Here is a 27,263-nt window from a genome sequence, read left to right as displayed (position 1 = left end):
ATGTGCCTGGACTTGAACCCAGCCAAAACCCAGATTGGCACTTAACCCCACAGTGGGGTTTTTTTTGTGTTTTTGTTTGTTAGTTTTTGGTCTTTTCTAGGGCCGCTCCCATGGCACATGGAGGTTGCAGGTTAGGGGTCCAATTGGAGCTGTGGCCACCAGCCTACACCAGAGCCACAGCAACGCGGGATCTGAGCCGCATCTGCGAACTATACCACAGCCCATGGCAATGCCAGATCCTTAACCCACTGAGCGAGGCCAGGGATCGAACCTGCAACCACCCACTGAGCAAGGCCAGGGATTGAACCTGCAACCACCCACTGAGCAAGGCCAGGGATCGAACCTGCAACCTCATGGTTCCTAGTCAGATTCGTTAACCACTGCGCCACAACGGGAACTCCCCCACAGTTTTAAATTAGAATTACTCACCCTGGGTCTGGACTCACTGGGGTTCAGTTTCTTTATGCCTCCACACAGAAGGAATTCAGCAAGAAACAAAGTGATAGGCAAGAAACAGATTTACTGGGATAGAACACTTGTGAGAGATGCAAGCAGGCAGGCAAAGAAGCTCTGCCTGCAGGATCCGTTGGGCCACAGTTTTATTATCCAAGGGGGCTGGGGGTCGGAAAGGCCCGCCTCTTCCTTTCTGGGAATAGTAGCTCCTCCTTAGTATCCCGTAAGGTGTGTATTCAAATCAGCTGAAGGGCAGTTGGTCCTCAAACTCTTGCCCTTGGTCTGAATCTGAACGCAGGCCTCATCCCACCCCCATCCAACGACCTGAGGAAATTCTTTTTTTTTTTTTTTTTTTTTGGTCTCTTTTGTCTTTTCTAGGGCCGCATTCTCGGTATATGGAGGTTCCCAGGCTAGGGGTCAAATCGTAGCTGCAGCCGCTGGCCTACGCGAGTGCCACAGCAATGCCAGATCCGAGCTGCGTCTGTGACCTACACCACAACTCAGGGCAATACCAGATCTTTAACCCACTGAGCAAGGCTAGGGATGGAACCTGCAACCTCATGGTCCCTAGTCGGATTCGTTAACCACTGAGCCATGACGGGAACTCCAATTCTTACAACTCCACTAGTCACGCAAAACTGCCTTGTTCTGATGGCTTTCTTGAACTTGCAGTGGTCTCCCAGCATCTCCCAGGTTTCCCTCTTTATCTGTGATCCCCTATTAGGACTTCTACAACCACCTGCGCCTATTCCAGCCCTATCACAACCATGTGATCAACACGGTACTAAGTGATGGAATAAAATATTGTTCCTGCTTCAAGCACCTCAAATATATAAATGGATACTTGCAGTTCATTTCCATATATTGGCAATGGATACATGAACAAGAATCAGAATTTCTATAGATTCTGAAGTAAAATTTAGGGATAGGAGGAAAGAAAGAGAATCAGGAGATATGTCGTATTTTCAGGGATAGAAAAGTGGAGTTTAAAAATAAATGGCCAAGATTGGCCTTAAGGTTTCCCTCAGCTTGATTAACCTTTAAAAGTCTTGCTTCTGATTCTAGACCCTGACCTACCTTTTCTTAGAGCAATTATTCTAGAAAACTTGCAAATTGTTCTCTGCCCTTTTAAAAAATGTATTTATTTTTAAATGATTTTTATTTTTCCCATCATAGCTGGTTTACAGTGTTCTGTCAGTTTGCTACTGTACAGCAAGGTGACCCAGTCACACATACATATATACATTCTTTTTCTCACATTATCATGCTCCATCATAAGTGACGAGATACAGTTCCCAGGGCTCTACAGCAGGATCTATGCCCTTTGAGATGTAAACCTTCTGAAGAGCCTCAGCCCCTTGCCAGTTTTACACCCCAAGACTGTCTTTCTCAAGGACCTGGGAGTCATTCCTTTTCATCAAGGAGTATGGCACCCCCATACCCAGTCACTGTGGGAGGGAGGAGCCTAACTTCCATGGCACCACCTGGCAAACACCACCTTTCATCACAGGAAAAATCCTTTACAAACTCAGGAGTTACTCAGTGTGTGGGCACATCCCCCTAATGATCCTGAGTACTCTTCCAGCTTGTCTGGCTCTTAAAAATCCTCTTTGTTTCAGTGGAGTTGAGTTCAGACTTGGTTCTGAGTCCGATCCCTTCTTGCAATAGCTTTGAATTAGGGCTTCCTTGCCTGTTTAACTTTGGTGCAGTTTTGCTTTGACATAGAAAGTCAACAGGTAGATAAGAAAGGACGACCTCTCCAGGCAGAGAGCACAGCATTGATCCGGGCCTGAAAGCATCATATTCTGTTATGTATTTGGGGAGATCTACCCATATTTGCTACTGATGTGAGGCTATGGTGCTCTGCCGACACCCCACCTGGTTTGTCTGAGGGTTTTCTACCTCCACCCCATCAGCAGTGCCAGGACACAGTTAAGTAAACTTCTGAGAATCCCACCCAATACCTTTGACTGTCTCCCTCCCAGCCTGGAGGAATCTTATCTAAGACCTACATTTCAGTCCCCTCCTGATCGTATTTCCCTCTGCTCCCTCCATATAATCTCTAGGTGGGTAGGTTTGAATACAAGCCTCCCTGCCACAGGCTTATCCTGGGGCGGAAGGTAGTTTGGATGTCTGAGTATGGAGCAAAGAAAACAGGAAATTGAGGCAGAGAACGCAAATTAGTAACTCAGCAAAATGTATCAGACCAAGTCCAACCCCCTCTGTTTGGCAGTTCTTTTTTTTCCTTTTGTCATTTTTTTTAGCTGCTACACCCATGGCATGTAGAGATTCCCAGGCCAGGGATTGAATCAGAGCTGCAGCTGCTGGCCAATGCACAGCAATGCAGGATAGGAGCCATGTCTGTGACCTACACCACAGCTTGTGGCAATGACGGATCCTTAACCCACTGAGTGAGGCCAGGGATGAAACCCTGTCCTCATGGGTACTAGTTGGGTTCATTACCGTTGAGCCACAGTGGGAACTCCATGTTAAGCAGTTCTTGAGTCCCAAACTGATTTAGAAGTCTCACTTCTGTGGTCCCAAAGCCCCACCCATCCAGCTAAAGGGGTCTCAGTTCAGTGGCCCTCTCAGGCTGAGTCCAAAGGTGCGGAATTCTCTTCGGTTTCTTCAGATCTGCAACTCGAATGATCCATGTCCACTCAGTCTTCTTCAGCTTCCTGATGTAAAGGCCCTAAGAGGTCTACTAGTGTAGTTCTGCCATTTTACACAAGAAAACTAAGGTCCAGGGAACTGTGAGCACAAACCTACATGCATGAAGCTGGCTAATCACCCAGCCTGGTTTGGCACTTGTCTGCTTAGGGCTTGCACCCGCTACTGAATGTGTAGGCAACTTGCTAGACCATTCTAGATTTGAGCTTCCTTATCCACAAAGTGGGTTAACAGTAATTACTTTACAGGGCTATTATGAAGGGAAATGAAATGCAGAAGCACTTGTTGCAATCTGACAGTTTGTGTTCCATAAACACTAGATCTCTAGCCAGTTCTCTTCTTTCCTTTCTCTATTGTAGCATTTATCACACTGTGTGTTATCATCTATCTGTGTCTCTGTCTTAGCTCATTGCAAGTTCCTTCACTGCAAGTTCCTCCAGGAATTTACCTGAGTTCACCCCGTATGGTTGCCTAATAAGTGTTTTTAAATAAATAAAATAACAAAAGCCTGTAAAAGAGGTGTAAAAACAGCTACAGATTGTGTTGGCACCAAAAGTGTTTAAAAGTATTCCCCTGAGGGAGGAGGTGATGGGAAGTTTTTGTGTAATGTGCACAAATGTTCTGTTTGGATGATAAAAAAACTTCTGGAAATGAGTAATGATGACAGTGGCACAAGTTGTGAATGTACTAAATGCCACCGAATTGTGTACTTTAAAAAGGCTAAAATGGTAAATTTGATGTTTTGCAGTTTTAACACATAATGACTTACTTGTTCTGAGAAGTGGCATCTGTAGAGAACATTTGTAGGTTTGCAGGAGCGGGGGTCTAGGTTTAGACCAGTTAGAGACTTGACCTGGATCTGGAAGGTCCCCCTCCCTCCCCTAACAAAAGGAGAAGGGAATTCTGTTCTCTCTGCACTCCACAGCGGCGGCAGGGGCAGTGGCCTGAGGCTCTCAGGCATTATCTCTAAGTGCAGAGAGGAGCTGTTCCTTGGCAAGAAATGGCTGGTGGTAGCCACTTGGGGGAGAATATACTCAAAAACTTTAAATACAGTGGACAACCCTATGTTTCAAATTTGAATGTTTAGGACTTGCAGATACAGAGACTGAGAATTTTGTATTTGCAAATCATTAGAGCACTGACCCCCAGGGACACAAGCCTTCCCTTGAACTTGTGCAGGCTGCTTAGATGAGTCACCGACAACCTCCTCAGCATTAAACCTTATTTCTGGGAGTTCCTGTTGTGGCTCAGCAGAAACGAATGTGATGCATCCATGAGGATGCAGGTTCGATTCCTGGCCTCGCTCAGTGGGTTAAGGATCTGGTGTCGCCGTGAGCTGTGGTGAAGGTCAAAGATGAGGCTCGGGTCCTGTGTGCCTGAGCTGTGGCTGTGGTGTAGGCCAGCGGCTACAGCTCCGATGTGAACCCTAGCCTGGGAACCATATGTGACAGGTGTGGCCCTAAAAAGATTAAAAAGTAAAATTAAACCTCATTTCTGCCTCCATCCTCACTGCTGGACGCCTGTGCTCTCTCATGTCAGACCACAGCATTGCTGCCACTCATGGAACAATTAGCCAGAGGAAGCCTGCAGGTAAAGAAGCTTCCACCTATTTTTTTGGCAGCAAGTAGTGGAAAAATCAGAGTTTTTCATATCCAGAGTGCATGGGTTAGATGAACAGTGCTTCTTATAGAACACGACCTTTGCAGGCTTCTTGTCAGGATATGCAGCCAAGCTAGGAAGTCCCTCTGACCACGCCCCGTGGTCTCGAAGAGGAAGAGTTCCGACTCCTGGTTCCCTCTCTCGCCTTTGTCCCTAGGTGAGAAGGGAGAAATTAGCAATTGTGTCAGTAAAGGTGAAATATGGAATAGCTAAATTATGAGTTTCTCCTAGGTGATTTAAAAATCATAGATGGTGTTTTATTGCCACCTTGTGGGCAAAACTGGGCATTGCACTTGGACATTTAATTTTCCATCAGCTCTAAATTCTAACTTTATTTGCTGCCTAAAAATGGCTTATGGACAGACAGCATATGAGTAATATTAGATTAAGGGGACAAGATATTGGAAAGTAAAATATAGGAGTTATTTCAGAATGCTTTCTGAGCCCTTAAACTTCTGGGTTTACCAACAGGATGTATGTGACTAAGTCTTGGTCTGAAGGGTTGTGATGACAATAGTAGTAATAATTGTAATAACATAGCTGACATCGTTGAGTGTTTGCCACATTCCAGGCAATATTCTAATAGTTTAAAGTACTACTCATTTACCTCACGACAAGGTATGTCCTCTTGTATATGATTTTTAAAAGAAAACTGAGATTAAAAAATGTGATAATTTGCCCCAAGATCAACCACTTATTAACAGGTAAAGCCAGGATTTATTTATTTATTTATTTATTTATTTTTGTCTTTTGTCTTTTTGTTGTTGTTGTTGCTATTTCTTGGGCTGCTCCTGCGGCATATGGAGGTTCCCAGGCTAGGGGTCGAATCAGAGCTGTAGCCACCAGCCTACGCCAGAGCCACAGCAATGCGGGATCTGAGCCGCGTCTGCGACCTACACCACAGCTCACGGCAACTCAGGATCCTTAACCCACTGAGCAAGGGCAGGGACCGAACCCGCAACCTCATGGTTCCTAGTCGGATTTGTTAACCACTGCGCCACGACGGGAACTCCTAAAGCCAGGATTTAAAACCTAACAGTCAAGCTCCAGAATCTTAATTCTCCTTAGCATAAGGTAAGTATGTACGTTAGGACTGTGGCATCAAAAACTCTCCCCACTAACCTAACGCTTGCTTATCCAGTAACTAGAATGTGGTGGAGTTTCAAACACATGGGAAAGACAGAAGTGCCACAAGAATTCAGAGACTTGAACTTGACTTCAAACTTTGGTATGAAATAGAAATGTGATCATAAATGGTATTTTAATTTTAATTTCCACTTGGTTGTTGCTAGTGTGTTGATTTCACATCTTCCAACACTGCCGAACTTATTAGCTCTAATAAGGAGGAGAAGGACGCATGGCCTGAGTAAGAAGGGACAGCAAGCAAAGGTAACAGTGCAGTGCGCGAAGGGAGGGAGGGTGGGTGCTGTGAACAGAACCAGGTAAATGAAGTAGAGAACTGGACTCATGGGGGAAGAGAGGAAAATCAGAAAGGTTAGTTTGGGGTCATATTGTTCATAGAGGATCTTAACATCGGATTAAGAATTTAGATCTTAGTGGGGTAGTTATAGAGAATTACTAAGCATTAAAAAAATTACATTAATCTGCTTTATAATTTTTCAAAATCAAGATATGCCCAGTGTTGAAAGTTTGCAAACAAAGAAGGACAAAGATAAAAGACCGTGTGGAACTCCACCTCTTTGTATTACTTGGAATATATTTTCAATCTTTACGTTACACACACCACATTTTTCCCAAACAACAATGTTATTACACTTCACATGATAATGTGATAGTATTTTAATATTTTCTTTTTTTTTGTCTTTTTGTCTTTTTAGGGCACCTGTGGCACATGGAGGTTCCCAGGCTAAGGGTCGAATTGGAGCTGCAAATGCTGGCCTACTCAAGCCACAGCAATGCCAGATCCTAGCCGTGTCTGCGACCTACACCACAGCTTACGCTAATGCCAGATCCTTAGTCCACTGAGCGAGGCCAGGGATTGAACCTGTGTCCTCATGGATACTGGTCAGATTTGTTTCCACCAAGCCACGATGGGAACTCCGATATTTTCATTTTATCTTTTATTGCAGTGAATATCTATTATAAATAAATAAAATAGAAGCATAAACAATGAAAGTAAAGTTAAAATTATAAGCAGTTACAAGTTCTTACTATTTTTTTTTTGGCCACACCTGTGGTATGCTGAAGTTGCCAGGCCAGGGATTGAACCCGAGCCACAGCAGTGATATGTGGGACACTTAACTGCTAGAGCACCAGGGGACTCCCTCCAAGTTCCTGCTATTAACAATCACTTTTTATTTATTTATTTATTATTTACAGCTGCACCCGTAGCACATGGAAGTTCCCAGGCCAGGGGTGGAATCAGAGCTATAGCTGCAGGCCTACACCACAGCCAGAGCAACACCACATCGGAGCTGTGTCTACGACCTACACTGCAGCTCACAGCAACACTGGATCCTTAACCCAAAGAGTGGGGCCAGGGATCAAACTCGCATCCTCATGGGTACTAGTCGGGTTTGTTTTCACTGAGCCACAACAGGAACTTCAGCAATCGCTTTTATTATGTGTGCATGCATGTATGTATCTATGTATCCTTCTAGAAAAAATATAGATTCTATTCAAAAATAGAATAATAATTTACACACTGTTTTAGACCCTACAGTTTTCTTTTAATACATCATGATTACTTTGCTATGTTGACATGTGTTTTTTTGTTTTTTGTTTTTGGTCTTTTCTAGGGCTGTACCTGTGGCATATGGAGGTTCCCAGGCTAGGGGTGGAATCGGAGCTGTAGCCACCAGCCTATGCCAGTGCCACAGCAACGTGGGACCGAGCCACGTCTGCAACTTACACCACGGCTCATGGCACTTTAACATGCCACAAGTGTGGCAAAAAAATAAATAAATAAATAAAACGATCAATGTAACTTTATACTAAGATCCTTAACCTGCTGAGCGAGGCCAGGGATTGAACCCTCAACTCCATGGTTCCTAGTTGGATTCTTTAACCACTGAGCCACGATGGGAACTCCTGTTGACATGCGTTTTTACAGCAAAATTTAATGGTTACAAAATAGTTTACTCAATTAGCATCATGTTTTTAAATTGCCTTTGCCTCTTTCTTGAAAATCAATTAAACATATATGTGTGAGTCTATTGCTATAGTTGCTATTCTATTCTATTGATCTATTTGTCTTTCTTAATTCTAATATTACAAAAGATCAATGTAACTTTATACTAAGACCTGAAGTCAGGTGGTAAAATTAGTCAACTTTTTTCTTCTTTTTCAAAGTTAGTCTTGGCTATTTGATGTTCTTTGCATTCCCACCTGAATTTTAGAATTAGCTGTCAACATCTACAAGTTAGCATGCTGAGTTTTTATTTTTTGTTTTTTTGTTTTTTTTTTGCCGCACTTGCGGCATGTTAAAGTTCCAGAGCCAGGGTCCAAACCCACACCACAGCAGGAACAACACTGGATCCTTAACCCACTAGGCCAAAAGAGAACGCCCCTGCAGAGGTTTTAATTAAGATTGTATTTTATCTATAGATCAAATTGGGGAGAACTGATATTTTCTCCATACTTATCCATAAATACAGCATTTGTCTTTATGTAGGAGTTAATTTCTCTCACTATATTTTGTAGTTTGCAGTGCACAGGTCTTACCCATTTTCTCGTTATATTTATTGCTAAGTAGTTCATGTTCTTATGTGATCATAAATGGTATTTTTATTTTAATTTCAATTTCCAGCTGTTTATTGCTAGTGTATTGATTTCACATCTTCCAATCTTGCCAAACTTATTAGCTCTAATAAATATGTTGATATATATGGGATTTTCTATATAGATGATCATGTTATCTGTGATTAAAGACAATTTCACTTCTTCATCTCCAGTCTGGATGTCTTTTATTTCTCTTTCTTGCCTGGCTGGACTGGAGAAAACCTCCAGTACATTGTCAAGTAGATGCAATGAGAGTGGACATCCTTGCATGTCTCCACACCCTAGCAGAAGAATTTCATCTTTCACATTATGATGTTAGCACTACAGTTTTCATAGGTGCCCTTTATCAGGCTGAGGCTACTCCTTCTATTCCTAGTTTGCTGAGAGTTTTTCCAGGATCAAAGTTGGTTATTTGTCAAATGCTTTTTCTTCATCTATTGAGAAGATAACATCGTTTTCCTTTTTGAGTCTGTTGACATGGTAAGTTACACTGATTTGAATTGTTTTTCAAATGTTAACGCTCTTTTCATTCCTGAGACAGACCCCTCTCAGTCAGGTTGTGTTATCTTTTGATAGTGTTAGATTTGACTTGTCAAAATTTTTTAAGAATTGTCTCTATGTTCATGAGGGATATTGTCCTGTAGTTTTCTTATAGTATCTTTTTCTGATTTCAGGATCAGAGTACTGACCTCATAGAACGAGTTGAGAACTCTTCGATTTTCTGGAAGAGTTTGTGTTGAAATATTCTTTCTCCCCTAAATGGCTGGTAGGAATCATCAGTGAAGGCATCTAAGAATGGAATTTTCTTTGTGGGAAGGTTTAAAACTTCAAATTCAGTATCTTCATATAGGGCTCCTCAGGTTATCTATTTCTTCTTGAATAAGCCTGGTAGTTTGTATCTAAAAGACTTGGACTTTTTTTTGTTTGTTGCTTCTTAAGTTGGAAGCTGATGCCATTCACTCAAGATCTTCTTTTGTATTATAGGTATTTTTTAATATAGGTATAAGGGAAAAATATTCCACCTATATTCCTGCTTTAGGTAATATTACTGCTTTAGCTGTATACCATAAATTTTCATATGCTATGTTTTCACTTTTATTCAGTTAAATTTTTTCCTAATTTTGCTTTAGATTTCGTTTTTAGCTCATGAATATTTTTGGTTTGTTTGTTTTTCTTTTTACAGCTGCACCTGCTGCATATGGAAGTTCCCAGGCTACGGGTCAAATCAGAGTCATAGGTGCCAGCCTACACCACAGCCGCAGCAACACGGGATCCAATCTGCATCTTTGACCTAAACTGCAAACTGAAGCAATTCTCCTTAACCCAATGAGCAAGGCCAGGGATTGAACTCACATCCTTGTGCATATTAGTCGGGTCTCAATGTGCTGAGCCACAACGGGAACTCCTCATGAGTTATTTTAAAGTATGTCATTTAATTTCCAAGTATTTAAGAATTAAATGCTTGTCCAGATAACTTTCTGTTATTGATTTCTAATTTAATTTCACTGTGGTCAGAGAACATACTTTGTTACTCTAGCTTGATTGCACACAGAAATTCAACCCCATATTTTTGGACTTGTAGGTTGTTTATAATTTTTGTGCAATTAAAAACAATTCTTGGATGAAGATGAACTTGGAATTTTTGCACCCATTCTTTAGTATTTTCTCAGATAAATTCCAAGAAGCAAAAGTTCTGAATCAGAGTGGTTACTTCTTTTCATAGAATCTGTAAATATTGCTAGGTGGCTTGTTTCATGCTTTTCTTTATACTCAACAGTGTGCAAATATTTTTTCTTTTCTTTTCATTTTTGGTTGCCCTACGGCATATGGAGTTTCTGGGCCAGGGATCAGATCTGCACTGCAGTTGCGACCTTTGCTGCAGCTGCAGCAATGCTGGATCCTTCAACCCAATGTACAAGGCCAGGGATTGAACCTGCATCCTGGCGCTGCAGAGGCACTACCCATGCTGTTGCACCACACAGGAACTCCAACACATATTTTCTTCAGGTCGATAATGTTTTCTATAACATGTTCTTAATGACTGCATAACATTTTATTGATATACTGAATCAGATTTAATAATCCTCTATTGTGGCACAACTTGGCTCTTTCTAATTTGGGACAAATTTCCATAATGCTTTAATAAATCACACATGGATCATTAGTTTGTGGAAAAATACTGCCTCATAAAAGCAGTGATTTAGGAAAATTAGTCAGGAACTACTTAGTAGAGGATAGATTTGGGCTGAGAAAGAGTAGAAGTGGGGAAATGTGTTCCATACCATTAGGATTCCAATATAATACTATTAACATGAGGCTGTGGTGGTGACAGAGGAAGATGTCAGAAGGGGTTGAAGAAATGTGAAAACAAAAGACTATCACACTTGTGACTGAGGCGGAAATTAACATTAATTTCCATCTATGAAGAAGTAGCATTTTTAGATAAAATTGTGTCTTCACGCTTATCTTGAAGTATCTATTTTCTTAGCGTTTGTTCTCACTTGTCAAGTGGTAATATTTTCTAATTACTCAATAAAGTTTTCTTCATAAAAGGAAACCAGGAGAAACGCTTTCAAAGCAATTATATCTGAGGAAGAACAGGATTCATATAACTCCACCTTACTTTCGAGGGAATTCTCAGTCTCAAAATGGTTTGTCCTTTTGAATTATATTGTTTCCATATAAAGAAACAGCAGATTTGAGAATTACCTCTAATCTTACTATAGTTTTACTTGTGCGAAAGCAAAACCTGGAGTTCCTGTCGTGGCTCAGCAGAAACGAATCGGACTAGGAATCATTAGGCTGAGGTTTGATCCCTGGCCTCGCTCAGTGGGTTAAGGATCTGGCATTGCCATGAGCTGTGGTGTAGGTCACAGACGAGGCTCGGATCCAGTGTTGCTGTGGCTGTGGCTTAGCCCAGCAGTTGTAGCTCTGATTTGACCCTTAGCCTGGGAAATTCCATACACCTTCTAAAAAGCAAAAAAATAAAAAACAAAAAACGAAAGCAAAACCTGTTTGGTCACCTGACTAGAGAAGGAGAACTCACCAAGCCTTCCTGTCCATAAAGCCCAGAGAGAACACAGCCCAGTGGGGCCATGGGAGACCGGGCTCAGGGCGGTGGCTTGGTGGGTTGGTTTGTTCAATACAAGGAGAAGGTCCATGTCTGAGCCTCACAATCACATCTTTCTTTACCCACTTCTTGTCCTTTGTACTTCTCTTTCCTACCATTCTCGCCTTATAGTTTTAGAATGCTAAGATCTATGAAATGTTCATTATTGTGTGCATTTGCAAAATTTACCTGTTATTTTAGTATTATTTAGCTTTTTGCTCAAATTCCAAAAATAAGATCTGTCATCTTATTTTAAGGTTTCTTCTGAACACTTACTTTTTGTCTTGGCCAGGTTGTCCCAGCAACAGTGAGGTAAAGAATAGATGCCTGGCTTCACTGTTCTCGGAGGCTCCATCAATGGCCAGGTCTTAACTAATTAGACTAAGCATCAAATTTCCTCACAACACTCCCCCCCCACCCCCCGCCACCCAGCCAAACAGTTTCTTTATCACTTCCTTAACAGAAGCAATACTATGATCATCTAAATGTGCTTGAAGAAAGCCCAGTTTCAATTCACTCTGTGGTCTTCAGGAATTTTCTAGCAGGTCAGTTGTTTTACTATCTCAACCGCAAACTAAGTTTCAATGGAGTCAAGAAGCACCACCTTTAAATTTATTAATTATATTTCCCTTATTTCTTAAGTCCTGTCTGCAACTTTGATGGTCTTAAGCTGTTCAAATCTCTGTTTATGTCATGTGCATGTAATAATAACGGTAATGACCATTTACCCACATCCTCCCTAAAGCTTTTAAAATACTACGAACTCCTCCACTACTGCCTCAACATTCATTAACTAAATCTCTGAAGTAAACTCATTGAAAGCATTTATACCACGTGATGTAAATATTTAGTGTTATGCTGAGAGCCCAAAACTCTCTTGATAAGGTACAATAGTTTTTTAGGTAGAATAAATGTCATTCTATTTTCGATCTTTTTATTAAATACTTACTGACTTGATACCTTGGGAAAGTTACATTCTGTAAGCAGTGGTGTGTTAGAACAGGAGCCAGTTTGTAAACTCCAGTTGCTACACTTTCAGGAATTTTGCCTACAATTTTTTAAATTTTGGAGACTTGGAATCATCCATGGTAAGAGTAGTTACCATAGATGGTGTCAAATGCTACAAATGGGGCAATTTCCCCCACTAGACAGCTGGTTTACCAGCTCACTACTGTCTCTAAGCCTTTGTTTCTTCATCCAGCAACATCCATAAATTGAAAAAAAAAATTCCAGTTCTCATTGGACAAACTCAGTGACAGTAAATCTAATCTCTCTCCTAGTTTAAATAGAGAAGGAATTTTCTATGGAGTCTTATGCCATATAAAACTGTAGGGAAGACTGATAAAGTAGGTTATAGTTTGAGCTCTCAAAAACAAATCTGAGAGTCACACATAAAACTAGGCCCCTAGGGACCTACTGTCTCTTCTGCGTTCAGGAAGGCGCTTATCCATTTGGGAAGCTGACGCTATAGTCACCAGTTCTAAAACTACATTGCCTCTATCACAACCAGGAAAGCCTCCCTGGTAGAGAAGCCATTGCAGGCAAGCAAGAGACTTTCACGTTGCCCCTCCTAGCTTTTGCCTTTTAAATATTCCAAGAGAGCAGCTGACTGGCAGAAACTAACTCATAACCAAAGCTGCAGCTGCATGGGAGGCTCAGAAATACAGTCTTTATTTGGACTGATCTTGCGTCCAGATAAAAAATTAGATTTTCTACTGCCATAGACTAAAAAAAAGGGAAAGAACAGCTGTTGGAGGACATCTAGCAGTCTGCCACAGACCACCACTTCCACCTCTGGGATCTGCAAGCACCCCTTTCCCCAAAGAGAGGATAATTCAGACTCTACCTGAGGAGTATGACTTCAAAGTCCCATCCAGAGACTAAACGCAGCTCACAGGCCAGGACGTCAACGCAAAGTTCTCTCTATCAGGCTCAGATGTGGCTACCTGTGGACAGGAGATCCAGGAAGTGACTGGTGAGTTATTCTCCATGCCCACACAGACACACAGACACAGAAATACAGAAAAACACACACACACACTTTCAGATCTGGCTTTAATTATTACTTGCTATGATCTTCACAGGCTCTTTTCAACCTATCTGTGGTGTTCGTGGGCTGAATTGGGCCTCCCCACCAAAAAAGATGTTTTGATTCTTAACTCTCCCAGTACCTCAGAATGTGACCTTATTTGGAGGCCGAATCTTCTTTTTTTTTTGCTTTTTAGCACTGCACCCATGGCATATGGAGGGTCCCAGGCTAGGGATCGAACCGGAGCTGTAGCTGCTGGCCTACGCCATAGCCACAGCAACACAGGATCTGAGCTGTATCTGCAACCTACACCACAGCTGACAACAATGCCCGATCCTTAAACTACTGAGTGAGGCCAGGGATCGAACCTGCGTCCTCATGGATACTTATCAGATTTGTTAACCTCTGAGCCACGACAGCAGCTCCTGGAGGCAGAATCTTTACAGAAGTAATCAAGTTGAAATAAGGTCATTAATGTAAGCCCTAACCCAATCTGACTGATGTCGTTATAAAAGGAGGAAGAGTGGACAGTCATGCACACAGGGAGAATGCCATGTGAAGATAAAGGCAGAGCTCAAGGAGATGCAGCCACAAGCCAAGGAATGCCTGCAGTTGCTAGTAAACCACTAGAAGCCAGAAGAGAGTCATGGAACAGATTTTCCTCTCAGCTCTCAGAAGAAACCACCCTGCTGCACCTTGATCTCAAATGTCTAGCCTCTAGAACTCTAAGACGATAAATTTTGTGTTGTTTAAGCCACCCAGTTCATAGTACTTTGTACAGTGGCCTAGCAAACTAATACAGCTTCCATAATGCCCTAAAATAAGGGCCTTGAATGGTAAGGCGACACTCTTAATCTGATCTGTGTTGCTGGGTTGATTCTTCTTGTCTAGCCCAGAGTACTTCAGGGAGGTGTTTGTAATAGCCGGGGCCACCATACTCCTTCAGAGCAAACACTTATTATTGCCTTAGTGTAGAGGTACAGACACAGTGGACTTTTCCAACATTGGGAGACACCAAATTATCAGGCTCACAAATATTTGAGATTTTCTGACACAGGTGAGAGTCTGCTACAGTTTCAGATCCTCAGTCCTTTCCTTAGCAAAGAAAAAGTCGGCCCTCAGTATCCTTGGGTTCTATGGTTGAAGTAGCAGATGCAGAATCAGTGGATAAGGAGGGACAACTGTGGCTTGTCCTCGTCACCTGCTTATTGGACTGCTAAATCAAGAAAACATACATTAATATCCTTCAGGGCATCACCTCATTTCTCAATTCCAAGCTTTGTATTGCTCCTTTGCAGAGAACAGAATCCATTTTAACTAGTTTAATCAAAAGGATTTGGTACAGGTTTTGTTATGGCTTAGAGAATCAGTGAGAGGCTGAAGGAATCCTTTGAGGACAGTACAACCATCAATGCAGTGTGGGGCCACCAAGGCAGATGTTCCTATAGCTAGTGGGGAATCACCAGGACCAAAGCAACCTTGAACAGGGGCAGGGCAATGGGAGACAGAAAGCTGCCTAGACCTGCAGAAGCAATAACAGCATGGCTTCTACACCGCAGACCTCTCACAGGCACATCTGATTAGCAGGATCCAAGTCCACACAGAGCTCTAGCTATCAGAGGGCCTGGCAAACATCTGCTACTCTGGACTATGATGAGCCCAGCTGAAAATTAAGGGCTCTCATTCTGTGAGAGAAAAGGGGGGAAGGAGATAAAGACTAGTCAGACTGCGAATGTAAATATTTTATAAGTATTTCTGATACAGAAGAGGCCCTGGAAACAATACAGTTAAGAGGAGAAATGGGAAACCAGAAACATCAGCTTTGTCAAAGGCAAACATGTCACAATCAGTTTGTGCTTTTGTTTATTCGAATGTAATACAATGTTCTCTTCCCTGGAATATTTACAAATGTGCTCTTCCCTTGAACAAAGTACATTCTCAGGAGGAGTAACTGACCTTATTAAGTCAAAGGTCTTGGTCCAATTGAATTTGCTTATACTTTTTTCCTTATCAAGGGGTTTCACCTCCCCATCTGCTTGATATTCATGATTCAAGGAAACAAGGAATCTCAGATGAGTATCAAGACTGAATTTCTCTCTTTAAATTTTATTTTTAATTTTTTTTAGCAGGTTTTGTGTGTGTGTGTGTGTGTGTGTGTGTGTCTTTTGTCTTTTCAGGACCTCACCTGCGGCATATGGAGGTTCCCAAGCTAGGGGTCTAATCAGAGCTATAGTTGCTGGCCTACATCACAGCCACAGCAATGCCAGATCCAAGCAGCATCTGCGACTTACACGGCAACACCAGATCCTTAACCCTGAGCGAGGCCAGAGACCGAATCCGCAACCTCATGGTTCCTTGTCAGATTTGTTTCCACTGTGCCACGATAGGAACTCCTCTCTTTAAATTTTTAAATCTTAAACCTAGATTGGTGAAATATGTTTTAAAGCAGAGATTAGCAAAGTTTTACTATAAAGTTTCAGACTGGATTTTTTTTTTTTTGTCTTTTGTCTTTTTAGGGCCACACCTGTGTCATATGGAGGTTCCCAGGTTAGGGGTCTAATCGGAGCTGTAGCCCCCGGCCTACGCCACAGCCACAGCAACGCAGGATCTGAGCCGAGTCTGCAACCTACACCACAGCTCACGGCAGCGCCAGATCTTTAACCCACTAAGAAAGGCCAGGGATCGAACCCGCAACCTCATGGTTCCTAGTCAGATTCGTTAACCACTGAGCCACGATGGGAACTCCTGCCCTCAATTTTCTTAAAAGCGTATTTTTAAAATATTAGCATAAGATTTAAACAATAGAGCAGACAGCACAAAAGAGTAAAGCACAAGAAGTAACAGAAATAAATACCATAGACAATTCAGTATTTCACCCACCGAATCTTAATTGCTTGTGTCTCTGACCTGCTCTCTTCTCAAACAAAGCTTGCTCCCTCTTCTTTCCTGGGGGGTCTTAAGCAAGCGTCAGACTGGTCTTAGATTAGCTGTGGGATATCATCCAGAAATTGCATTCCTAGATCCTCACCCCCAAAGATTCTGATTTCATAGTTTCAGGATAGGGCTTGAAGTCTGTATTTTTAAATGCCTCCTATAATGTGGAGGTATGTGAGATCTGGAGACCTCTGCTCTACACTCTGACTTGTGTTCTCATCCTAGGGTTCTTCCCCAACCCCTGCTGCCATTTCTGTGTGCCCGTCAGTATCAAAATCCGTGCCAGCCTCTGCAGCCACTGTCTTGATTACTTATAACAACCCTACAAAGAAGATACACTTAAAAAATTTTTTTTAAATTGAAAACTTTTTTAAAATTTTAAATCGAAAGATGGTTCATTTACAATGTTGTGTTAATTTCAGGTGTAGAGCAAAGTGATTCAGTATACATATATTCTTTTTCAGACTCTTCCATTATAGATTATTACAAGATACTGAGTATAGATCCCTGTGCTATACAGTAGGTCCTTGTTGTTTATTTCACATGTAGTAGTGTGTATAGGTTGATCCCCAAATTCTAATTTATCTCTCCCACCCCTCACAATCTCCTTTTGTAACCATAAGATTGTATTCACAGACTCAATAGTTTGTGAGTCTACTTTGGCTTTGTAAATAAGTTCATTTGTATCATTTTTTAGATTTCACGTATAAGTGATATCATATGGTATTTGTCTTTCTCTGACTTATTTCACTTAATATGATAATCTCTAGGTCCATCCATGTTGCTGCAGATGGCATTATTTTATTGTTTTTTCATGCCCGAGTAATATTCCATTTATATATGTACCACATCTTCTTTATTCATTCTTGTGTCAATGGACATTTAGGTTGTTTCCATGTCCCGGCTATTGTAAATAGTGCTGCTATGGGGTGCATGTATCTTTCTGAATTTTCCCCAGATACATGCCCAGGATTGGGACTGTAGGATCACATGGTAACTGTTTTTAGTTTTTTTTTAAAATGACTTTATTTTATTTAATTAACTTATTTTTTTAGCTGTGCCCACAGCATGTGGAATTTCCAGGGCCAGGGATCAAACTGTTGAGCCACAGCAGTGACAACATGTGATTCTTAACCCAGTGAATCACAAGGCAATTCCTATTTTTAGTCTTTTAAGGAATCTTCATACTGCTCCCCATGATGGCTGCACCAATTTACATTCCCACCAACAGTGTAGGAGAGTTCCTTTTTCTCCACACCCTCTACAGCATTTGTTATTTGTAGACTTTTTAATGATGGCCATTCTGACTGTACTGGTTTGTATACTTCTAATAATAAACAATATTGAGCATCTTTCATGTGCCTGTTGGCCATCTGTATGTCCTCTTTGGAGAAATGTCTCTTCAGGTCTTCTGCCCATTTTTTGATTGGGCTGTTAAGTTTTTTAAAATATGGAGCTGTATGAGCTTTTTGTATATTTTGGAAATTAATCCCTTGTTGATAGTATTGTTTGCAAATATTTTGTCCTATTCTGTAGGTTGTATTTTCATTTTATTTATGTTTTCATTTGCTGTGCAAAAGCTTTTAAACTTATTTAATTCCCATTTATTTTCTTTTTGAAGGTGGATAAGACAAACTTATTTTTAAAATTTTTTATTATTGTTTACTTACAATGTTCTGTCAATTTCTGCTGTACATCAAAGTGACCCAGTTATACACATATATACATTCTTTTACTCATATTATCTTCCATCATGTTCCATCACCAGTGACTGGATATAGTTCCCTGTACTATGTAGCAGGACCTCATAGCTTATCCACTCCAAATGCAATAGTTTGCATCTGCTAACCTCAAACTCCCAGGCCATCCCACTCCCTCCCCCCCTTCTTGGCAACCACAAATCTGTTCTCAGCATCCATGAGTTTGTTTATTTTCTGTAGATGGGTTCCTTTGTGCCATATGTTAGATTACACATGTAAGTGACACCATATGGTATTTGTCTATTTCTCATTTCACTTAGCATGAGAAACTCTAGTTCCATCCATGTTGCTGCAAACAATTTATTTAATTTTGTTTTTATTTCCATTACTCTAGGAAATGGATCCAAAAAAAATTGCCGTGATTTATGTCAGAGTGTTCTGCCTATGCTTTCCTCTAGTTTCTGTATCTGGTATTACATTTAGGGTTTTAATCCATTTTGAGTTTATTTTTGTGTATGATTTTAGAGAATATTCTAATTTCATTCTTCTATATGTAGCTGTCCAGTTTCCCCAGCATCTGTTATTGAAGAGACTCTCTTTTCTCCATTGCATATTCTTGCCTCCTTTGCCGTAGATTAAGTGACTGTAAGTGTATCAGTTTATTTCTGAGCTTTCTATCCTGTTCCCTTGATCTAAATATCTGTTTTTGTACCACAACAATACTGTTTGGATTTTTGTAGGTCAATGTCATATTGCAGGTGAAGAAGCTGAGGCTCAGTTATTTTAATGATTTGTGCAAAGTTTTCTGCCTCCTTCCTTGATAAGAATATGTAGTTAATATCATGGTTGATATTAGTTCAAGCATAGAAAACATTTCCTCCAGGGGATAGGGATATACTTCTATGACAGTCAGGGATTGATTACAAGGAAAAGAAACTCATTCAAAAGATGTGAAGAAGGCTTATGGAAAGGATATAGGAGGATTTCATGGAACTTGAACATAGAAAACACAACTTGGCCTTAAAATTCCTTTAAACACAACCTTGGGTGTTTGAGATACTTGTAACAAGAGAAGAAATAGGTAATTTTCATGCATGTCTTCTACCCATGTATATATAAATGCCCTACACCAAGAGGTTGCTCCAGCCAGGCACAGGACCCACCCAGGAATGCAGGAACTATTCTTGTTTCCCCATAGCCATAGATGGAAATGTTCAGGTCCTCCCTCCTTTATAGCTACAGCTGTGACGTTCCCTCCTAACACTCACCTCCTCCCTGTTTTCACCTAACTCCAGGCCATGGCTGGATGGAACACAGGAAGAAAGTGTTCCAAGAGAAAAGGGTTCCTCTATTCCCTAAAACCTCTTTCATCCCAAATGAGAGGAAGTCAACTCAAACTGACTTTTTTTTAGGGCTGCACTTGTGGCATATGGAGGTTCCCAGGCTAGGGGTAGAATCGGAGCTGTAGCCACTGGCCTACACACATCACAGCCACAGCAATGCCAGGTCTGAGCAGCATCTGCGACCTACACCACAGCTCATGGCAATGCTGGATCCTTAACCAATTGAGCAAAGCCTCATGGATTGAACCTGCATCCTCATGGATACTAGTCAGATTTGTTTCCGCTGAGCCACGATGGGAGCTCCAATAGGTTTCTAACAACAGAGATTTTATAAATATTTGTTGATTTGAATTAAAGCTATGAATTTTCCTGAATCAAATTTTCTAAGTATAGAATTTGTCATTTCCCCCGTTTTGATAGGTAGGGGTTTTATTTTTATAAATGTTAATAATTATTAATATTAATGCTAAACATTTTATTAATGTTCTTCAGTATAGCTGGTTTTCTTTCTGATCAAAGAGAGTCTGGAGGACAGATTTAAAAAAACTTTTTTTCAAGGAGTTGGGGATATTTGTGCAAGTTTTATTTATTTATTTTTATTTCTAGGTTTATTGCCACCGACAGAAATAGTGGATATATTATTTCTGTGTCTTGGAACTTTTTTGTTTTTCTTCTTGAAAATTCCTTTTTTTAGATATGTAAAAAATTCAGGCTGATTACATACAAGGCCTGGCAGGGAAGCTATTTTTCCTCCTGGGGTGACTTTCTATAGCTGATCAGATACATTATATGTCTCTTTTATACTTGAACTCTAGATGGAAGGATAATTTCTTCTGCTGCATGTATTCCAAACTATTTGTATAGGGACCTGTCTATTGCCCTATATATTACAGTTCCCTCATGAGTATAATAATAATAGTGCATACATTATTGTTATCAGGATTAAATGAATTAATACCTGTAAAATGCTTAGTGCTCTGCCTGGTCAATAACCCTCAATAATAGCTTCAGATAATATTATTTTTTATGAACCTGCAGTTTTGCTTTTATTAGCATTCCACTTTATAGATATAGGGTGCTTTTGAATTAACCCAACTTCTTTCTGAGAAAAACACAGCAACAGATGATTAGCAAAGGGCAAAGAAACAAAAACCTCCCTATAGGCATAAGTTTGATGTGAGCTCTTATGCAGCACCTCCAAAAAAAAAAAAAAAAAGCCAAGTTGATTTTGTTTCAAACATATTCCACCAGATTCTGTGAAAGAATATGCAGAGCTACTGAGCTACGTGCCCACAGTTCAACTCTAATAATGAGAGATACTAATTTTCTACTTTTCTGAAGTGGTTAATGTGAACTTGTTTCTCTCTACCATTTAACTGTAAATCTTCAGGGATTATGCTTTGCATTTCTGGTCCCCCCCACTGCTGTGCACAGGTAGATGCCTAACAGAGAGCTGGGAAACATTATGAGTTTCCTGGGGGTTAAAAGTTTCAGCTTTAAAGTCCAGCAGACCTAGACCAACTTCCAGTTCAGCTGCTCAGAAATGAAATCTGCCTTAAGAGTTATGCCTGGGCTCCAATCACTTATTAGTTATTATTGGCCAATTACTGTAGTTCTTGTTTGCATGTATATATAGATAATACCTTGAGAGAGTCGTGGAAAAGTACTTTGGTTAAAGTTACACATACCTTATATCTCATTGAATCCACATAGTACCCCGCCCCGCAGGTGTGTTTTACAGGTGAATACAGGTAAGATGATAATGGAAAAGTAATCCCCAAATTATTACTCCTTTTATATGTAACACTGAGATAGAATTTAAAATATCTGCCAGCGATAACTAGCAAGTGGTATTTGGTGATTCTTTCAGTGATGCTAATTAAACATATATGGAGTATTATTTATTCTCAGTACAAGTCTATCAAAAATGTCTAATCGTGTAGCACTGCATTCCTTTCTAATCTTGGTTCTCAAATTACAGATTCTAGTAAATGTAACTTGCAAACTTCTGATTTTCAGTATCGGGATTTGTCAGACATCCTATCAGATGGGTGACTTCACAGCCCCTGGAAGAAATGTCACTCACCTTCAAATAGATGAACACAAGAACCCTTTGCGAGGCTGCTAAAGCTATCTGCACACTCCTCTTCTCTACTTTCAAGGTCGTTTTCAGAATTCCCTTATCTGAAGACAAGAATTTGGCAAAACGTCAATTCACACTGTGGCAGCGACTTTGTTTATAAGCCTCTGAGTCGTGAGAGACCTCGGGAGGCCAAAGCGCCCTTTATTCTCTCACGGGCGCGTTTCCTTCCTTCCTTATTTGACTTTTGGCCCTGGGATCACTAGTACAGCCGCGCGATACTAAATCTTCACGCGAATTTAAGCCAGTCTATCCCTCGCTGTCCTTATACAGCCTCTTTGTGCTTTTTTCCCTTCCAGACGGATTTACCGCCACGTAAAGTTCTTTCTCAATTAAATGCCACAGGACACCCTGCCTGAGCCAAACTCCCAAGCTTGCTTACACACGCAGGTGGCCAGCTTCGGACCAACTCACACCCCACGCGAAATCGTTCCATCTCCCAGCGACCAATCAGCACTTCGCACGCTGCCCCGCTAGCCAATCCAAGCAAACACACGTTGCTCTGGCCAAATTCGGCCCCCAATACCCCTGAAGCCCCAGGCTCGTGCCGGGGGCGTGGCTACGGAATTCAGCCCGCCTTTCCCGGAAGAGCTTTTTGCCTTCCAATTGGCTGCGACTAGCAGTGGCTTCGCGCCCACTGGCTGCTGCTGCCTAAGCTTCGGCGGGCGGGGAAGCTGAGCGAGAGCTCCGGGGAGTCGGTACCAGCCCGGCGCGACTGAACTCCGGACCGCTCCTCGCTCCACCTTCGGTCGCTGTGAGTAGAGGCATGAAAGTGAGGCCCTCTGGAGGGAGGGAGGCAGGGGAGTCTTCCCGGAGCTGTTCTGGACTGTGGGCGAGGAAAGCCTCCGTGGAGGTCCAGGGTGGTGGGTCGGCGTCGGGGCGGTTGTGGACCTTAGAAGTGAGAGGAAGGGTCGCGCTGGAAGGATTTCAGGGCTTGCACCTCGCCCTTCTACCCAGTTCACCATCGTGTGGACTCCGATGATGCCTCAGTTCATCTGTCAAATGGGAAACGGATGTAACAACCTCGCTTCGGGCGGCCTTGGTGAAGACTCATTGAGGTCGTGTTCTGTGATGGCTACAGTGCTTCTCGGTTCTTAGTAGATGCACAGACCGCGAAGGTCCATTCTCTCAGGCCAGGCTTTGAGATGTGTTGTTGCTAAGTGGCATAGTCTTCTGAGAGCTTACTCTTTTCCAGGTTCGATACTAAATGTATTAACTCTTGTAATTCCTTAATAAATTAATGTTGGTATTATCTGTCATTTAAAATTAAGAAAGATTACCTGAGAGTTTTCAGGTTGAGGAGCCAAAACAAAATTTGACAGATGCAACATGGTGTCACAGTTTTTAATGTAGTCTTTTTCAGCCTGTGATCCGCGTGTAATGTTTTACAGAATTGACCTTTAGTCTCTGAAGGCAAAGGTCCTGGGTTGGAATTCTGGCTCCATCACTTATTAGCTGTGTGTTCTTGGATAAGCGAATTAATCTCTCTGTTGATACTTTTGCCTCTTAGTTGGAGGATCACCTCTTAAGGTTGTTTGTGAGGATTAAATTAAATAATACAACTTAAAGTGGCCAGAAAGACCGATCACATAGTAAATGATCAGTAAATGTTAGTTAGTTAGTTTTTTTAAATAAAGGATTAGAGTATTAGGAGTTCATTAACTTGAACTCAAAGTTGTGACAGTATTAGAATTTAATATTGTCTTAAGTGTTGTAAAAATCTCATTAGTGTTATAAAGCTTGTCCTAAAATAAGCCAAAGTTAGCACCAAATCAGAGGAGTATTCATTAGTCACATGGCAGAAAAAGGCTTCTCTGTTGCATTCCTGCTATGGCCAGTCTCAAAAATGAGAAACTACTGTACTTGACCAAATTCGAAAAGCTGAATTACTAAATTCAAAATTGATTGGAAATTAAGTATGTGCTGAAATTTTTATGTTAGGTAGACTATATAATTTAATTTACAAGGCCTTAGTTTGCACATCTTTGCGAGAAATCTATGACATGTTAAATTGAAGCTGTTCACATAAATGAAACCCATATCAATTAGGTAATGGAATGTAAAACAATTCTGATTATGAGCTTCTTTAATAAGGGACTTCTGACTTAATTATACTACATAAGTACAGATTTTTATGGCATTCAGTTCTTAGAGGTTAAAATGTTTATTATGTTCCATATTTAATTAAAACCTATGATCATTTCATTGACATTTGACAAAAATTGAAATTGTATTGGTCAAAGATTCTGGTGCTGATAAATGACCTCAAGAGGGAGTTCCCGTCATGGCGCAGTGGTTAATGAATCCGAGTAGGAACCTTGAGGTTGCGGGTTTGATCCCTGCCCTTGCTCAGTGGGTTAACGATCTGGCATTGCTGTGAGCTGTGGTGTAGGTTGCAGACGTGGCTTGGATCCCGTGTTGCTGTGGCTCTGGCGTAGGACAGTGGCTACAGCTCTGATTAGACCCCTAGCCTAGGAACTTCCTTATGCCGTGGGAGCGGCCCAAGAAATGGCAAAAAAGACCAAAAAAAAAAAAAAAAAATGACCTCAAGAAAATTTTTAACTTGTGAAAGTTGCCCCTCTGTCATGGCAGTCACTGTCTACACTAGTGATCACTTCAAAGACATAAACATAGAAAACATGAACAAAAAGATTAAGGAAAAAATAAAGGTGGATATTACTCAGCACTTGGTCATAGCATTGTGAAGAGTGTATAACCCTTGAGCTGTTAGATTTTGACACAGTTTAAGTAGTACCTGTTTTCTCTGACATGTAAGTGTTGGAGTTGGAGAATTTCCTGATATAAGGTCAAGAAGGAAAATAAAAGAATTAGTAAGAGGGAGTTCACATGTATTTAAAACATTTCCCGACCATTTCCACAGAAAGAGACTGCAGTAGGGCATATTGTGTGCTTTCTTTCCAATTAGTACGAGTGTGCTGTATTAGGAGAGCACCAAAATATTGATAACCCTAATACTGTTCCCCTGCCCCCCCCCCCCACCTTGGTTCTTGAGAGATGCTCTGTCTTGCTTGCACACACACACAGATTATCAGCTTAGACAGTAACTGTTATTCATTTTTGGACTTAGTCTTGATGAAAAAAGATCCATGTAAGAGTTAACTGCCTGGCTGTATAGGCCATTGGGCTAAAAGACAGCTTTCCAAGTTTATATTTACTTTGCTTTCTTTTTTTCCTACCTCCTACCCACCACACCTAAAGAATCTCATTAATAGGAGTATTTAACATTGGAGGGGGAGCTAAGAAAGGCAATTAGGCAATGAGCTTGGCCAAAATATAAAAGGGCCCATAAGCCATATTAAGGAGTTTGTGCTTTATATTAACCAGTAGGATTAAATGATAACTAAGGTGAACACCTTAAAGATTCAGATTCTCATCTTTACAGGTAGTTTTTTATTGCTTACTTTTTTTATGCTAGATTTGCATAAAGATAATGTTGTCTCTGTTTTCCACTTCATCTTTTATTTCTATCAAAGAGTTTTGAAAAATAATCTTATCTTCCAGCCACAGGAATCTGGCAAGTGACTTTTGGATTTAAAGAGTGTTGTCTATGATAATGATCCCAGTAAGATAAATCAACTTTCTTTTGCATGTCCTCTCTCAGAACTTGTGCTTGTTTATTACATGCCCTTAAATAAGGTCATTGTACTGCCTATCCAGTTGGCAGTCTCTTGAGTGGAAATGAGATATATTCCTGACTGGCCAACCTTTTGAACAAGCTCATCCACATTTTGTCTATGAGTGGGATCTATACTTGTTAAACATTTTGTTATCACTTCCATAGATCCTAAGTTTGATATTACTGAATTTTTTATATATACTTTCCCATGTTTTTGAAGGGATATGGCAACCCCCCCCCCCAAATACGCCACTTTGGAATAAAGGTTACTTTGAGCTGAAGGCAATTAAGAAGCAGCAAATGCAGAAGGAACTAGTTTTACTTCCACTATCTGCCTACAAGTAGAATATAAATTTCCTTTTGTGAAGGTCTTTCCTCTTCCCTCTCCTGTACCAGGAGAATAACTGCTATCACTGGAGACAGAAAGTTGGCACTGGGATGGTCTGCACAAACACACTTTACTAAAATAGCCCTTATCTCTTGTTAGTTTCTTCCCATATACTTAGCTTCCCATAATTTACCACCCTTAGAAGCTCAAATCCCTTTCCCTTGTCATTTCTCCACAATTTATCACCCTTGTTAAAATGGTGTATAAGCCCCAGGTATAATTGCTTTTCTGGGTCTCCAGTTTTTTTTTCTTTGAAGGCCTCTTTGCAAATAACAGTTAAAGTATTAAAATCAAATAAACTTTGTCTTTTCTTTTGTTAGTCTATCACTTTTCAATTTACTTTGCAGGTCCCAGAGACAGAACATAAGACAATAGTAGAGGGAAAATTTTTTTCCCCTTTCCTTCTATATCATTTTAATGTTTATCATGCTTAATGGCTTTTATGCTCTGCTTTGTGCTGTTTAAATTTGATTACAGCACTGATTTATTTTTGTCACCTTAATTTTTAAATTAGTGGTTGCCACTCCTGACTGGATAACAAAATGATCAGTGACACTTTTTTTTTTTTTTTTTTTTTTTTTTTTTTTTTGTCTTTTTGCCATTTCTTGGGCCGCTCCAGCGGCATGTGGAGGTTCCCAGGCTAGGGGTTGAATCAGAGCTGTAGCCACTGGCCTACACCAGAGCCACAGCAATGCAAGATCCGAGCCGCGTCTGGAACCTACACCACAGCTCATGGCAACGCTGGATCATCAACCCACTGAGCAAGGGCAGGGATTGAACCCGCAACCTCATGGTTCCCAGTCGGATTCGTTAACCACTGTGCCACGATGGGAACTCCCAGTGACGCTTTTTAAAGGACCTAGATTTTGGGGGCCTATTCAAGAACAGACCCACTTGAATCAGACTGTCTGGCTGTGGGCCATGAAAGCTAATATCCAAAGACAGCGTCACAGAAAACCAGAGACGTACAGACATTGAAGTGGTAAAGGCACATCTTATTCAAGAACAGTGGAAAAGAAACCTTGGTGTGAACTAGGTTCCATTCTGAATACAACAAGGGCAAGTAAGGGTATATAGCCAAGGAGCAAGGTGGGTGTCAGTGAATGAAAAATTACTAAAGGAAACATTAGGGTAAGGAGGATTTGCCCCAAACAAACTTGACAATATTCTTGTTGAAGGCAGGCCAACGTGCTAAGATTGAGGGTGGGATAAGGAAATTTGAGGGTAGGGAATTTTCACTAAACTGACTCAATAGGATTCTAAAACTGGACTAAGGGGTCCAAGGACAAGCCTAAGAGCTAGGCCTCGTCAAAAATAAGACTCAGAGGAGTCTGACAGGAGAAAGTCTTTATCAACTTCAGCAACTACTACAAATTATAACAAAGGTGATTCCCGTGTATGCATTTGTACTTGAAAACTGCATCCTTATTCCCATAGAAGTTTGAGCCTTGATATTTCAT

General features: G+C 41.0%; 2 protein-coding genes across 6 annotated transcripts in view; one reads left to right on the top strand and one right to left on the bottom strand.

The window, feature by feature from the left end:
* Window positions 1–1,574: 1,574 nt before the first annotated feature.
* Window positions 1,575–22,743, bottom strand: LOC102158757 (uncharacterized). Of its 3 annotated transcripts, XM_085014228.1 has the most exons (5): window positions 22,161–22,743; window positions 21,725–21,822; window positions 15,847–16,081; window positions 13,479–13,578; window positions 1,575–4,935 (listed from the first exon to the last, which is right to left on the bottom strand). In XM_085014228.1, the coding sequence occupies exon 1, from the start codon at window positions 22,741–22,743 to the stop codon at window positions 22,252–22,254; it is 492 nt and encodes a 163-aa protein (XP_084870354.1). In that variant the 3' UTR covers window positions 1,575–4,935; window positions 13,479–13,578; window positions 15,847–16,081; window positions 21,725–21,822; window positions 22,161–22,251. The 3 variants fall into 3 exon arrangements, 1 of the variants encoding a protein (XP_084870354.1); XR_014838525.1 differs by lacking the exon at window positions 15,847–16,081 and having other exon boundaries at window positions 22,161–22,230; XR_001307128.3 differs by lacking the exon at window positions 15,847–16,081 and having other exon boundaries at window positions 21,725–22,162.
* STARD4 (StAR related lipid transfer domain containing 4) overlaps window positions 22,479–27,263 on the top strand; it is a 20,762-nt gene continuing 15,977 nt past the window's right edge. For 2 of the 3 annotated variants that reach the window (XM_021077159.2, XM_085008233.1), the window contains exon 1: window positions 22,479–22,532. The gene's annotated coding sequence lies outside the window, so the exon portion shown is untranslated. 3 annotated transcript variants of the gene reach the window in all.

Source organism: Sus scrofa, chromosome 2, assembly GCF_054392235.1.
Source record: "Sus scrofa isolate SSC_HxYL_T2T_F1_AM1 chromosome 2, Sscrofa_HxYL_maternal_Yorkshire_Landrace_v2.0, whole genome shotgun sequence".
Classification (NCBI taxonomy): Eukaryota; Metazoa; Chordata; class Mammalia; order Artiodactyla; family Suidae; genus Sus; species Sus scrofa.
Note: the sequence above shows the minus strand (reverse complement) of the source record. Positions and strands in the feature narration are given on the sequence as shown.

Bases quoted from the DNA above. Each gene is read 5' to 3' on its own strand.
- LOC102158757 (XM_085014228.1), bottom strand. From the start codon at position 22,743: ATGGTGAACTGGGTAGAAGGGCGAGGTGCAAGCCCTGAAATCCTTCCA.